The sequence below is a fragment of the Trachurus japonicus genome, chromosome 14, assembly GCF_045865225.1.
Source record: "Trachurus japonicus isolate A0001 chromosome 14, Traja_1.0".
Lineage (NCBI taxonomy): Eukaryota > Metazoa > Chordata > Actinopteri > Carangiformes > Carangidae > Trachurus > Trachurus japonicus.
In genome coordinates this window covers 18,404,015-18,419,148 of record NC_140920.1, presented here as the reverse complement: position 1 = coordinate 18,419,148, position 15,134 = coordinate 18,404,015, and the positions used below count along the sequence as shown (strand labels likewise).

The window sequence follows — 15,134 nt, the reverse complement described above, 5'->3', positions numbered from 1 at the left end:
GGTATCTGTGGAGGATGGTTATTTATTTGAAGGAACAGCATATTATATAGTAAGTCCATATATAATCAGCTGGCTTTGAGTCTAAAATATGTCTGAACAAGGAGATTTGGCTTTGTTTGATCCACTCTGTTTGTTTCTGTTTGATGCCTTTTATTCATTTCAAAACATTTTGTTCTACATCAGTTAAGTAACTGTCTCTCCAACAGTTTGTCAGCCTAATTTATCACCAGTGCAGTTTAATGTTCTGTCTGTAATGTCTTTGTTCAAGATGTGAAACTCCCACAGGCAGAAAACTGCAGGGAAGTGATTTGTTTCCTCTTTGTCAGTATAGAGGAGAGTTGTGATGTTGAGGAGTCCAGGGAACTGTACAACTTTTTGTTGTTGAAAAAAGTCCACCCCACGCACACCCTCCATCCTGAATCTGTCCTTCACTTCTACTGCACCAACCATCCATCCATTCTCTTAAAGCACTTATCTGCAGGTGGGGGGTGGTGGTGGGGGGGCACGCTGGACTGTTGTGCTGCAGTAACCACTGCAATGTAACCTCTGTGCTGTCAGTGCAGCCACACACAGATGTATGAGGGACAGATCACAGATTTAAGAGATGTGCTGCCTTGAATGCTGGATTAACACTGACATTCCTGAGGGTATCTGCTTTACCCACACTGATACAATAAAACATCTTTGATGGAAATGTTTTTTATTATTATATTTTTAAGGAACCTCGGGCTATTTTATGTCTTTATTAGACATTTTTTTAAATATTTGTATTGCTCTTAAAGCAGAAGTAAGTGATATATTTGTGTTAATATAAGTCTTAAAGAGATAACAGCGGCACGGCCGTTTCGGCTAATGCTGTGTTCAAGGCAGGCTTTTGAAACCGTAAGTTACAGCTTCAAGTCACAACTACGACTTGGTAGCGTTCCAGGTAACCCGTAGCTCGTGTTTTTACCGTCCTGTTGTCTGTGAAAGTTCCCTATAACGGCCACTCGTAACTTCCGACCCGTGAACTCGTACCAGATCGAACTGGTATGACTTCACAGGAAGGAAAAACACAAAGTACGAGTTTCCTTGAACGCACCATGAGTTAGCAGCCCCCGCCCTTGTCAGGCATCAATTGGTCCTCGTGCTACGTCACCACATTCACGCGCATCCCTTGGCTGCACACACAGCCCTTCATGCCGTTCTCTCCCCTCATTGGATAACACTTGTATCCCACAAGGAAAATTTTCTCCTCGGGTTACAGCAGAGCAGAGTGATGGAGAGACTCGTGTTTAGGCTGAAATACTTCAATAAGTGATTGCTGACGGAAAATAGGACTATTTAGGACTTATATTAACAAAAACATTCCACTGATATCTGCTTTAAATAGTTATATCTTCCGACAGCAATCACTTACATAGAGTGTTTGGTCTGAAACACGGGTCTGTCAGTCACTCTGCTCTGCTCTGAGCCGAAGAGAAAACATTTATCGTATCCTACAGTTTTTATCCAATGAGGAGAGAGAACGGCATGCAGGGCTGTGTGTGCAGCCAAGGGATGCGCGTGAATGTGGTGACGTAGGGACGAGGAGTCTTATGGTGCGTTCAAGGAAACTCGTATTTTTCCGACCGTGAAGTGGTACCAGGTCGATCTGGTACGAGTTCACCGGTCAGAAGTTACGAGTGGCCGTTATAGTGACTTTCACCGGTAAAACAGGTCGGAAAAACACGAGTGGGTTGCCTGAAACGCTACAAAGTCGTAAGTTGTGACTTGAAGCTGTAATTTACGATTTCAAAAGCCTGACTGGAACGCAGCATTAGCGAAAACGACCGGACCACTTACTTCTGCTTTAAGTTGAAATATCATCTGTCTCTAGCGAGTGAGTTTGTTAATGGTCCAGATCACGGTCATAGTATGTAAACTGTTAACCTGATGAACCAGTGATATCACAAGAGGTGGGTACACTATATTTAATGCATCTTCTCCCCTGCCCTCCCCTCTCTGCAGAACACCTAAAGGTGCCACTGGAGGAGTACATGACACGGATGCCGAAGGTTCACATCCTGAGGACCAAGAAGAGGGAGGGGCTGATCAGGACTCGCCTGTTGGGAGCCGCCGCCGCTAAAGGAGAAGTCATCACCTTCCTGGACTCGCACTGTGAGGCCAACGTCAACTGGCTGCCTCCACTGCTGGGTGAGGGATACACATGGACACACCATGGACACACCACACACACACTTAGGTCACATTTTATTTGCTAATTTAATACATTTTCTATCCTTCAACATAACACTAACAAGTTATAGCAAAATGCAAAGTGTTCATGTTCTCACTCAATATCAGACATTTTCAGAAATTTCAAACTTTTCCTTTTTGTTCATCAAAAATGTCCTTGCATACAAAATAATTGTCAAGTTTCCAAAAAGGTTCTAACTTCAGAAACATCCTCACTTTCCAAAAAAAATGTCTTCTCTTTTCAGATATTGACTCACATTTCCAAAGTGTCCTTTTCCATCAAAACAATGTCCTTGATTTGTAAAATGTTCTCATTTTGTGAAAATGTCCTGACACTCATGGTCATCTCACAGATTTAACTTGACTAAAGACTGATATCTGCTCCGCTTGTGCTGCTGTCAGACTGCTTTAAGAAACACAGAACCACACTGTCATGCATAGAAATACAATTAAACACTCACAGTTGTGCATACACAGACACACACACATATCCTTACCGTGAGGCTGAGTGCCTCCCTTTTCTAGCTGATGGTCATACTCATCTGCGATCTAATTTTCTAAATTATCCTTTTTCCTATTAAGGATTCTTATTGAGCTCTATGTCTCCGCGTGGCGCCGTCCTGCCACAGAACTATTTCACAACAAACATTATTACCTTAATGTCAGCCTGTTTACATCATATGTGTGGGGTAGGGCACGTGCATGCGGGAGTAACATGAACAGGTGACCACAGTGTTTATTACAGTCTGCTGCCACACTTGAACTACAGTAATAATCATGGAGAGACAGTGTGATCTAATGATGAATGGCACTGTAATAACAATATATTATCGCCAATGTCCATGTGTAGTCTGATTATAAAGCAGGTCTATATTCTAATTTAATATGGTTAAACTATTAAAGCCTCAGTCAACAGAGAAATGCTAATGCCTGTATTCAGAAACTGAGCCTTAAAACCAGCTGTCCATAGCAGTCACCAAGCCCGGTCCGCCTGGATCCACCATGCAACATTTGCAGGATTTGGTGTCTCTGAATGTCTCTTTATTTGTACTGGATCACCTAGAAAACAGTCAGTCAGTCAGTCAGAGGAGAGATTCAGATCCCGGTGATGAGCTCAGGCTTGGCTTCCTTCAAGGAATAAAATTAAGCTGCACTTGAATCTGAAAACCAATTAAGCTTGTGAGCAGGGTTGAGCTGCATTACTTTTTAAATAGCAATAAAGTGCCTGATTTTTTTTCCACTGTTACCAAAATAATGTATGCTTTTATTCAGTGAATTCAGAATCTCTCTCTAAAAAAAACAAACAAACAAAAAACTCTTTTCAGATCAGAAAAACATTGTCTGTACAATATTATTTGAACAAAAGCACAACTTTGCCCAAATAAAACCTGGTACAAGTAGATGATGAAGCTGACCAAATGCTTAGACTCTTAAAAACTGCTCAGCAAAACCTACATCTTTGTGCCGTATTTAATGGCTTTATCTGATTCTGTTCTTGTCCATATCAGCTCCACAGACCAGGAGATATTCTGCTGCCCTGTAAAAATACACTTTTCAAATGTTTTGGATGATGAGCAGTGGAGATTATGGCAGTCTGAGCTTCTACATCAGTTTCTTATCCCTTGTCAAGCTCCTTTTTTTCTGAGTGGCCCATGTCAACAGATTGGAGACCTCTTCTCAGTACTGGTTGATTTGTGTCAGTAATGGTCGATTTGAGTCTGACATGCGTCAAGAGCTCAGCAGGAAAGGCAGAATAAACACACATGTACACATGAGTATTTCCTCTGACCTCTTCCTTTCCTGATGTAGCTGTGGGACACACTGCTGCAATATACAAACACAAACATAAACCCTGAAGCAATATATAAATAATGTGTTTTCTGAGATGCCTTTTTTTTAATTGCGTGAAATACCAACCATCTTTCTCCCTCTCTCTCTGTGTCTCTCAGACCAAATCGCCCAGAACAGGAAGACCATTGTCTGTCCGATGATTGACGTGATCGACCACGACAACTTTGGCTATGACACACAGGCGGGAGACGCCATGCGAGGAGCGTTTGACTGGGAAATGTATTACAAACGGATCCCCATCCCGCCGGAGCTGCTGAGTGACGACCCCAGTGAACCCTTTGAGTGAGTGACAAACATGCCACATGGAAACAAAAAGCCGAATCTTTGCTTGGTGCAGTTGACTGACAATTTTCCATGCTGCTTTTCTCCACCAATACCAAATTAACATTTTCAAGACTTCACACAAACTGACTGTTGAGCGACTTATCGTCATAATATAACATTTTTGTTTTGGGTGAAAGCAGATGACAGTTGTCAAAGCCCAGTTAATGATGGTATCTTTGTCTTCATGTTCCTCTAGCAGGCTTTAATTTAGCATCATCTCCCACTCAGCCTATTGATCTGTTAAAAGCCACTTTTTCATAATAATCACGTTGTTTTCTTGACAGGATAACACACTACTACACTAGTTTTGTTATACGATTTTACTCAAACGAAGTTGGACATACATTTTTGATTTTAGAAATCAAGTTGCTTAATTCCAAGTAAACCATCTACGACGTAAAACCAAGCTCAGGATTTATGTCTCCACTGTTCAGGTCAATCATTAGCCACAGTGCGCACACTGTACATGTAATAAGAGCCTGTCGGCCTCTGCGGACCGGCCGTAGGCAATTGTCGATAAAGATCAATTTTAAAGCACTAGAATTGTTGCTAGGCAATGACAGAAGAAACTCTTTAAAAAAAGAGGCCACAGCTGTTGTCACAGCAACACCAACCTGGCCTCCATGTTTTCCATCCGGCGTTTGACAAAAATGCTCTGAATCGACGCATGGCTCTGCTTCAATTGCGTGTGAGGCTGGATGTCGACTGACTAATATTTCTGACAGAAATTCATCTGACTCTGATTGATCCTCATTACCTGACTCTAAAGTTAGCTGTGAAGCTCAAAAAATTGAAAATGTCATAGAGAGCGGAAGCGGAAGTGAAGCTCGCCATGGGACCTCAATTCGGAATGTAAGTGAAGGGGAGTCAAAATTTTATTTTGTGACCTGATTGAATTTCGTCATGACAAAAATTTAAAACATCACATTTCATGCCAAAAAATCAGCAGTTTGTCATAAAATGGCAACGGAAGAATGTATTTTGTGTGAAAACCGTTCTACGGACTACAGATCGGGTGTCCCACAAAAAATACATCACCAACTGACTAACCTGTAGTCTTTCTGGCTACAGGTTTTTCGGAATTCTTTTTCACAATAGTTTTACAACAAACGCAATGTTTTAAATAGGTAGTGGTCATATTTTTTTCTCATGGCACAATTCAATTGGATCACGAAATAAAATTTTGACTCCTGTTCACTTACATGGAGATTTTTTCCAAATTTGAGGTCCCGACCGTTACTTCCTGCTTCCGCCTAGGCTCTTAGGGTCATTGTTTAGCCTACTCAGCTGGCTGAAGTTCAGGGCAGCATTATTTTTGTTCTGTGGCATCTTCCACTTCCATCGTGGAGCGTTGTGTAACAAACTTCATTTGACGCCCTGAGCGCACCTGTATAACTTATACATAACAGTAGGTCCTACTGTCCTACTGTTTACATTTCTGTTGCTGTGACAGGAGATAAAAGATGACAGTAGTGGTAGTTTGACAGACCACTGTGCAGCGTCTGGTAGACCTTTAATCTGCTCTCTCATACTGCACTTCCTGGGTTGTATTTCATCACCAATACAGTCCCTTGCGCTGTTGTATCACAGGGATGTTGGATCTTCACTTAACAAGCCAACTGGAGTCTGTCTGGCAAAAAACAACCTCCCTAACAACCCTCTGCACATAGACTCGCTCCCTCAGCTCACTAAGATTGGTGTTTCAGATATGTGTAGGAGGTGCAGACAGACTCAAAGCCAGTGTTTCATTACTTCTCAGAGTCCTGTAGGGTGGAAAGCCAGGTGCTCGTATACTGTATACCAGGGCTGAACAGTGGAATATCTCTCCCACCCCCCACCCATCCTCCTCCCAAGCAGCCACTTCACCAGTTCACTGCAGTGCTCCTCTATCTGTAGACACTGTATCAACACATGAATTAAACATTGTGCTCAGTGGTTCTCCCATTTACAGTCACACTGTTGCACAACAGCAAACATGGAAACACCTTCAAAAAAGAAGGGGGCAAAATGAATAGTTTCTTTATCAGTGTTTTCATACAGCACTCTCAAGCCACCTCAGCAGGAACAGGAGGAGTTGAGTCAAATACTTTAGATGCACATTAAAAAAATAAAAAAGTATAAGCACAGTTTGAAAGCAACCTATTAAAACCTCAATTTATCAGCCTCTGAAGCAGATAGAAACATAAAATAACTGTCTGAGACTTTTGACTTGAATTGTAAAGCACTGGCTTCTCTTTGAGGATTGGCCATGGTTGGAAAAACAGGCTAATTTGTCAACATTTCCATTTCAGTTTTTTTTTCTTTTTTTTATTACATGTCTCAAATGTATGTATTTTATACCTTCTTCCGCTCCACAGTCCGAGAAATGAAGGTTTTAGTGGCAGCATTGAATCTAGCCCACCGAGCCGAGACTATGGCTCCTCCCCGTCCTCCTGTGACATGTTTCACCCTGAGCCTTGATAAACTGGTTTGCCGCTTGGCAGGTTTAAGTCAGTGTCTGTATCTGCTTCAATATCGCTCCCCCTGCTGAAGTGATCAGCCTTTGACTGGACCACAATTTTAGAAAACATTTTCGCAGCTACATTTGTATGTGCACTTAAAAAAAAAAAAAAAAACTGGAACTAAATTTAGTGGTACTGGCGGTTTTATTTGAATTTTTTTCCGTATTTCCATTGCTTCGAGCTCTCAGGACCACCTGAGGGCCACTTATTGCCTCTACTGTCCCTTGTTGGGAGTGGAGGAAGTCATATCTGTGTATCATGTAAGATAAATGTAGTTAAAGTGTGGAATTTGTTTTTATCCATACACAATGGACCATTATATAATATCTGTGTGTAATTACGGCTGAGCAGAGGGTTGTATTTTCAGTCTTAAGTAACGCAGCACACTCAAAACATGAAATTTCCATAGCTGGTTTCTCCATCTACTCCTCTGCTTCACTATGTCTCAGCGGTAATTAAGTCTATTCCCCCACAACGCTTCAAACTGATCCTCCGTGCTCAACTTCATACTAATATGAATTTGGACTAATGTTTTCCGAACAGCGGGATGTTATTCCAGGCAAACGCTCCGGTATCATCTGAGCACAGCTGCTTCACAGTTAAAGCCTTTCAGCACCCTGTCCTCACCAGACAGGTTTCACTCTCCCATCTCCTGCTTCCGTCATCAGTATAATTAATTACATTTTAATCAGTACAGCTGATTATACGGAACTGTTTGACACACGGATCAGTCTATGTTCGTCACAGTAATTGACTGTATGCTGGACTGTGAGCTGCTTCTCGGCTCTTTTGAGTCTTTTGAGTGCACAGCAACACTGGCCAAAGGATCCAGAGTAAACAGGGACCTAAGTCTGCAGCTGTTGTTATGCAGGAAAAACAAACACAGCATGAATCACTGGAGGAAATCGTATGACTTTGTGAGGAATGCTAACTCACTGCTGGATAAAAAGTTGGTGTAAATCTGTGTTTGTGGCCAAAAGTATGTGGACGGTATAGTCAAAAGTCAATGATATCACTGACCATGGGTTGTCTCCACATTTGTGGAAACCTTTTGTGTTTGACGAGCCCTTCTTTCGGCATGACGACAAATCCAGGTTTATAACTGGTTTTGGACGGTCTGGTGTGGAAGAACTTGGTTAGCTCTGGAGCTCAACTCGGTTAGAGGCAGCTGAAAAAGGAGATCTAATGTACTGTAACTGTGTCACCTCCTTGGCCCTGTAAGTGACCAGCAGCAGGTTTGAGTCTGTTCTGTCCAATGAGAGACGTGAAGTATTTCCTCTTGTTGTTCATGAAATAAATATTCAGGAAAACTTTACTTTAATTTTGCTTACCATTGATTCTCATCTAGTTTCACTCCTGCAGTGCTGCTGACAAGAGGAACTTGAGTATTGATTAGATATGATTCTTGTTTTCTATTGATGTTCTGTTTTGGCATGAACAAGCAGTCAGGGACACGCCCTCTCAAGAGATGTATGTATGTAAAGTGTATGCGCCCAGAACCTCTCTTGTGATTGGCTGACTGTTTCCTGACTTGTCCCATAAAAAAGATTTCAAGTAAAACACCCACTGAAACCAAATCCTGCAAAAGTTATGGTGGGTTCAGGTGGGTGGGGCTTGGTTAGTTTCAAAATGCAGGCTGTGTAATTCTCTGTGAGGGGAGGTGTTCACAATTCAGAACCAAGACCTGACATATGATTAAAGAAGACATCTACCTTTAGACTTCATGGAGATACGATATAAACATTTGTCATTATACAATGTGGGATCATTAAAAAAGAAGACTGAAAAGGCAAACAGATGTTTTTGTGATCACTGTTGATTCCTCTTTGCCAGACTTGGAGAAGAGAAACAGACTGGGCTGTTTCCACCATGGGACTTGTTGAGTGAAGCTCCAGAGTGTCTCTGACTGCTGACAGTACAGTAGCTGCCCGGTGTCTTTTTAATTGATCCTCCTAATGTACGACTTCGGTCAGAGCAGACTGCCTGCTGGCTGGTTGCCTCACACTTCTACCCTGATGAAAAGCTAGTAACTATGACAACCAGGTGTACCTGCAAGTGTGCTGCGAAATGTCTGCACTGAGAAAGATCATAATTGCTCCGGGGAATGAAAAGATGTGAAAGATGTCCTTGAGTTTCGATAGATTTTAAAGATTAAAGTTACATTAAGAGTCAGTGTTGAGAAAGTTGTGTGTGTGTGTGTGTGTGTGTGTGTGTGTGTGTGTGTGTGTGTGTGGGTGGTGGGGGGTTAAGGTGCATGGTGGAGGAAGTTGGAGCGGTTAAGGATTGCATCTAGCTGAAAAAGTTCTCCACAAGGAAGCAAAATGTGTAGTGCGTGTGTGTGTGTGTGTTTGCAGCTGCTACCCCACTCTCTCTGCCCAGGTGTGAAGCTGCTACGATCAAGTGCAGCGGCAACACAACAGCTAACAAGCCCTGCATTCAGCAGCACAGCGCCTGTCACAGCAGACATTGCCGTGTTGGGGGTTAATTGCTTCTGCATTGTTCAGAGCGGCGTCATTATCTGGAGAGAAATAGCAGGCTACTGCTGCCATTGTTGTTCTACTCAACAGCTGTAGTGGACGTGGTGGAGACACGGGAGTCACAGAAAAGAGCATGTGTACATTATTGCCACATACCGGCAGCATGATTTACCTCCCTGTATGTTCAGAGGGTTTCAAACTTGTTACCTGAACTGCTAATTATCCTATTGCCATTCAAGCTGCAGGGGAGGAAACAGAGATGTGACACATGTACCCCCATTAAGCAGGATGACCTGCAGGCACTTTTTTTTTAACAGGAAATTCTTAGATATGTTTAACTTAGATCTTCCAAAGCAGAGTTATGATCGTGTCTCTGTTAAATTCCTCTTGTAATACGCCAAATATATTTCGGCTAAAAATCGAATTAAACAACTTTTATATTAAAATCGTATTCGCTTCTGTTCCTGTAACGATTTTCTTTGTTGGAATTGTTTTTGAACAGACATGTTTTTCATCTGTTTCTATGACCAATTTGAAGTGTACTGGGAAAAAAACTAGGTAAAAAAAAAACTAATCATGTTTTTTATGCAAATGTGATGGTGTTTAATGAACTGCAGAAACAGTAACTGTGTGCTGTCTCTCCTGTGTCCTGCAGATCTCCAGTGATGGCTGGTGGACTGTTCGCCGTGGACAGGAAGTGGTTCTGGGAGCTGGGAGGATACGACACAGGTCTGGAGATCTGGGGAGGAGAGCAGTATGAGATCTCCTTCAAGGTGAAAATATATATTTTTTTATTTCATGCAGCTTTAGCGTTTGAAGCTGCTCCAGACACATGAGGTTTCTGTCTCTCTTTGTATTAACTCACCATCCTGTAACCACCCTCTCAGCCCTCACTGTTGCATCAGGGTCATAAACACGATGAAATATGTTCTCTTGGAAATTGCAGTTGTCCCTGGGCAATGACATAATCCTCCTCGTCTGACTCCAGGCACATCTGAGGTTTTATGCATCTGCTCCCTCAAGACTTTCATTTGTTTAAAAAGAAAAAGGAGTTTGAACATCCCGCTTTATTTCTAATGCTCTCCTTCAGATTCATTGAAAGTTCCCTCTGACCTTTTCATCCAAATTTGAACTCATGCCTTTTAAAAACATTTTAGATTCACATCAGAAATTGCTCTGCACCTACCTTAGACATTTTTGAAACATCACAACTTCATTTCTCAAAACCTTAAGTTGTTTTTGTGTCTGAGCACAACTAAACATTGAGGTGGCAGATCAGAAGGCATCTATTCATATTAAGACTGCCAATCAATTAAAATATTTAATAATGATTAATCACATAGTTACCCATATTTAATAAAGATTAACTGCAAATTAATTGCATATTTTTTGTTTGTTAACAGATATATTTTTCTAGTGTTTAATATTGGACAAATAAAGAAATGTAATTTTATTATATATGAACCAAAAGCACACAACGCTGCTAATAAGGATGTCATATAGCTACATGTCAAACGATCCGAAATATCCGCATTAAGGGTCCATTTCGATGAAAACATAAACTATTCTGTTACATTTTTGCCAGTGAACACATCATAAAATAAGAGACAAACCTCACAGTCTGGCGTTCTGGTGGTGAACTATACATCACCTTTGACTGGACTGCTGTAGTCTGTAATGCAGAGGTCTAATCCTACCTTAACCTTGAAATCTAAAAAGATAACTATGCACTAGAGTGTTTAAAAAGCCCTGAGCAGGAGGTGAGGATTTCTCCCATTTAAAGTTGTCAGTGTGGAAGGAATGATAGGCCATGGCTATCACCAGGCGTGACCCCGGGGCTGAGCCTGGTGTGAAAAGCTCTTATGTTTAAATACTGTTTTGAAGCTTTTCATCTTATTTAAGTAATTATTGAGATAATATCCCAAACCAAGGTTATTATTTTGGTCAAGATTATCATACAATTAAATTTTGCTATCAGCAAATGGCTTGCTGTGCCTCTTAAGTCTACTTTATACCCTCAGATATTCAATTTGGTTTCCTTTTTATTAAGATCCCCATTAGCTGATACAGCGCAGACAGCCAGTCTCCTGAGGTGAGAAGATTAACAGGCTCTCATACTAATCCTTACAACCAAACTGCTGCTGCCACAGACAGCCAGGCCCTGCTCGCATTGTGAAACACGGACGCCTCATTCAGCCGTACGGCTAATCTAAGCTCCATCCCAGTGACACTGGTATGGGAGCGCTGAGTGTTTCCAGCTCACACAGCAAGATAATGTCAGAACCTCCAGCCTCGCAGGGCGCAGAGGAAATCTGACCTTAGACACGCAGAGCTGAGATGACAGGGTGCAGTGGATTCTTTTGTATTGAAGTTTAAGTTATGCAAACTGTTCTCAGGGACAGAGAACAGAAAAAAAAAAAAAATTTCAAAGTAAAAGTTTATTAACAGTTGGTTGGAGAAGGTTTTCTACAGGCATGTATTTCTCTATCATTCAGAATTCCCGATGCTGACATAAAACCTTCCCACTTGTTAAAATAATGCCAGCATGATAATGCATCAATGGGCTCCTGCTTGTTTCCATGACAACACAATCAAACAGTATAAAACAAACATTATGCCTAAATTATCACTGCTTTCTCTTTACCTTTATGTATGAGATTAAAACATAAGAAAAACACAAGGTCGTACAGTAGGTCACTGCTTTTCTGAATTACTGAGAATGGATGAGACCGCGACAGCCCTTTCTAAACTTTATCCTTGAAACTTTCGCTATCGTAGATGTGTTCACAAGGTTAGATATGACGTGTATGTAGATGAGCTACTGTATAGGGTGAACTGAGTCAGCACATTTATGTGTGTACACCCCCAGATTGAGGATGAGTCATCAAAGAATATTAAACAGGGAGAGAAGATTTTAATGTAAGAATAATATAAATACACTGTCCTACACATATTTTGCATAGGCCTATAACAATTATTTTAATATCAGGGACACAGGATTAGAGCTGAGGCATTTTATTCACTGCATTTAGTACGGTAACTAATAAAGAAATTATTGCTCTTTACATAGGTCAGTGTGTTTTGCACAAATAAAATTCAACACATTACATGTCCACCTGTAAAAAAATAAGTAAAGTCCATAGGTTATTATAGTGGGCATATTTACGTACAGTTATGTTTTGGTGGAAAATGACATTCAGTGGGCATAGTAATTATGACAGGAGCAGAGGGAAAAGTGTGAGGATGTGGTGTAAAGAGAGACAGCCTGGCAACTGGCATCTGGCATAGAGGAGTCAGGCTGCATCTGACAGCTCAGTGTGACGTAGGCTACGGCCGGCGGCCTTTATTGGAGGCAGGCTTTTATCACAGGGAGGCTTTTATTTCTAAATTGTTTATTTTTACACATTAGCGACCAAGCTCATCATTTATTCGCTCATCTTCATCTTCCTCACGTGCTGTTCTCCTCGCTGCGCTGTCGGACCTGGGTCTCTGTGTCCGATGCGCACGCTGTAATGCTTCACTCCCATTCAAGTCCATCAGAGCATTTGCACATACACACAGCATTTTTGTGCACATGTTATACTATTTCGTGGCCACAAATTAGTATTTCATGTGCACATTGTGGCCACAATTTTTTTTCCATGTCATTTCTAGGGCTCCGTAGGTCTGCCCATAGATGCACTATTTCAGGAGACACTTCTGAAGGTTTGTTGTAGTTTGTTTGTCCCTGGGATCTGAGGAAAATAAAATACTTTTAACTCTCAAAAACCGGTTTGTTGAGGTTGGATAACATGTTTTTATTTTTATCAGATCCTGGGGACAAACAAACTGAACACAAAATTGAAGCACTAACTTTGGAGCTTTAAGTTTAAGTTTACTTTACATTGATTGTTGTTCATTATTCTACTGAAAGCACATGACCAGGGCCACTGAAATCTGCTGTACACAGAACTACTGTACATGTGCTAATGTTTTATTCAGACACCAATAGAAACAACTCCAGTTTTTTGTTGCACTCTAAATCAGTTCTGGATTTTGTCTTGCAGCAATATGATTTATTCATCAGCTGGAGTGAATTCTGTTGTTCTGTAGTTCCTTACTACCAGCTGAGCCGTGTACCGTCATGTGTTGTGAGCCGTTTCACCGGTGCTGCAGCTTTTCTCCATGTGCAATAGACCAGGGAGACTGTGGTTGTACTGTGGTGACAGTGATGTCAACACGAGGTCAGGAGGACCTGCTGGACATGGCTGGGTGGTTTAATAGCACAGTGCTGGCTGGTGCTTTAAATTATCCCTATGTTGCAAGTTGCTGTGGAACAATAAGTAAACTCAATCCAAGTGACCACAACCATCACTTGCAGTCATGAGTTTTAGATAGTGACTAGAATAGTAAGCTAACTCAACAGGGTGGATGAGGGTGGGAACGCCCCGACCACAGCTGCAAGCAAGCTGAGATGGTTCATTAGGAAGCCTACTGGGACATCCAACTGGGAGGAGGCCTCGAGGTAAATCCAAATATGCAGGAGATCATATATTCCCCAGGTAGAAAGGTAGAGGTATCTTGCTGATTTTAGCTCAACGGTACACTCTTGACCTTGAAATGAGCAGTTGAGAAAACACTATCCACTAATGCAATAAACATTTTTTAATAACACCAGTGTTTAATTCATCACAAGAATAATTAGCAGTCCAGCTTCTTCGCTTGTTGCAGTAAGGTTGATGCTAATTGGCTTTCAGAGATTGAAAGATTTACTTTTTTCTGTGACAGTTTGTCAGTGCAAACATTTAAATACAGAAACACAATGCTGTAATGATCCTAAATTAGGCCATATTTAATTGAGGTGGGAACATTTGTGTCTCGCAGTAAAAGTAAATAAAGAAGATGTTTAAAAAGACAGCAATTTTTTCAGCATTGCAGGTGATACAGATACGCATGGTCAAAATCAGCAAACAAATATAATCCTTTGTGAGCATGAAATGTGTGATATGCCAATATAGTGTCATTGGAAATGCTTGATCCTCTGGGGAAAATAAATCTGCTCAAATTGAAGGCAAGCTGTTTATTGGATTATACAATTGAACGTGTCGAACCTTTGGTCTCAGAGTGATAGACAATTAGAGTCTTCTTTTAAGACTGATAGTTGGTTTCTAATTCGTTCAACTTGCCAACTTCTAAAAACAGTTTTGCCGTTTTGCTTTTCACTTTACAGAGAGCCACGATAGAGCCACGTCACATCTCCATGTCTCCATGTCTTGACCCTGATGTAGGCAGTTCTTCATTCTACACCAGCAGAGTGTTACAGTAGTGCCACATTGGAACTGGTTTGGCATTTGGTCCAAACGAGCCCCAGAACTACCTTGGTGGAAAAACGGTGTCAGCCTGGTCTTTGGAAAGCAAAGACTTTGCGATTTTTTTTCTGTATCATTCATAGGTTGAAAGACCTCAGTCCTTTTTATACAGCCTCTCCTTTTCCACTAGCATCAAGTCCCCTATGAAGTTGCTACATATGTACAGTGGCGGCCTTAGACATCTGGGGGCCCGTTTCAATATTTCATATGAGGCCCTACCCTGTTAACCCTGTAAAACCCAAATATAGAAAAACGCAAAAAATGTTTTTTTCAACCATTCAGATGTTGTTGTAGGAGGCCTTTGCGGCTGAAAATGGAGTGTTTTCAAAAATTTTATGTTTTAGTAAGGTTTTACGGAAATGTTGTAATATTGCAACGTTGGGCTTAATGGGGAGCAGAATCTCCTGTATTTCCAC

At 41.3% G+C, this 15,134-nt stretch overlaps 1 protein-coding gene across 2 annotated transcripts in view; it reads left to right on the top strand.

The window, feature by feature from the left end:
- LOC146974663 (polypeptide N-acetylgalactosaminyltransferase 10-like) overlaps positions 1 to 15,134 on the top strand; it is an 81,696-nt gene that overhangs the window by 52,341 nt on the left and 14,221 nt on the right. For both annotated transcript variants that reach the window (XM_085798228.1, XM_085798229.1), the window contains exons 5-7: positions 1,990 to 2,175; positions 4,167 to 4,350; positions 10,026 to 10,143. In XM_085798228.1, the coding sequence (XP_085654354.1) occupies positions 1,990 to 2,175; positions 4,167 to 4,350; positions 10,026 to 10,143 (488 nt within the window). The remainder of the gene's footprint in view (positions 1 to 1,989; positions 2,176 to 4,166; positions 4,351 to 10,025; positions 10,144 to 15,134) is intronic.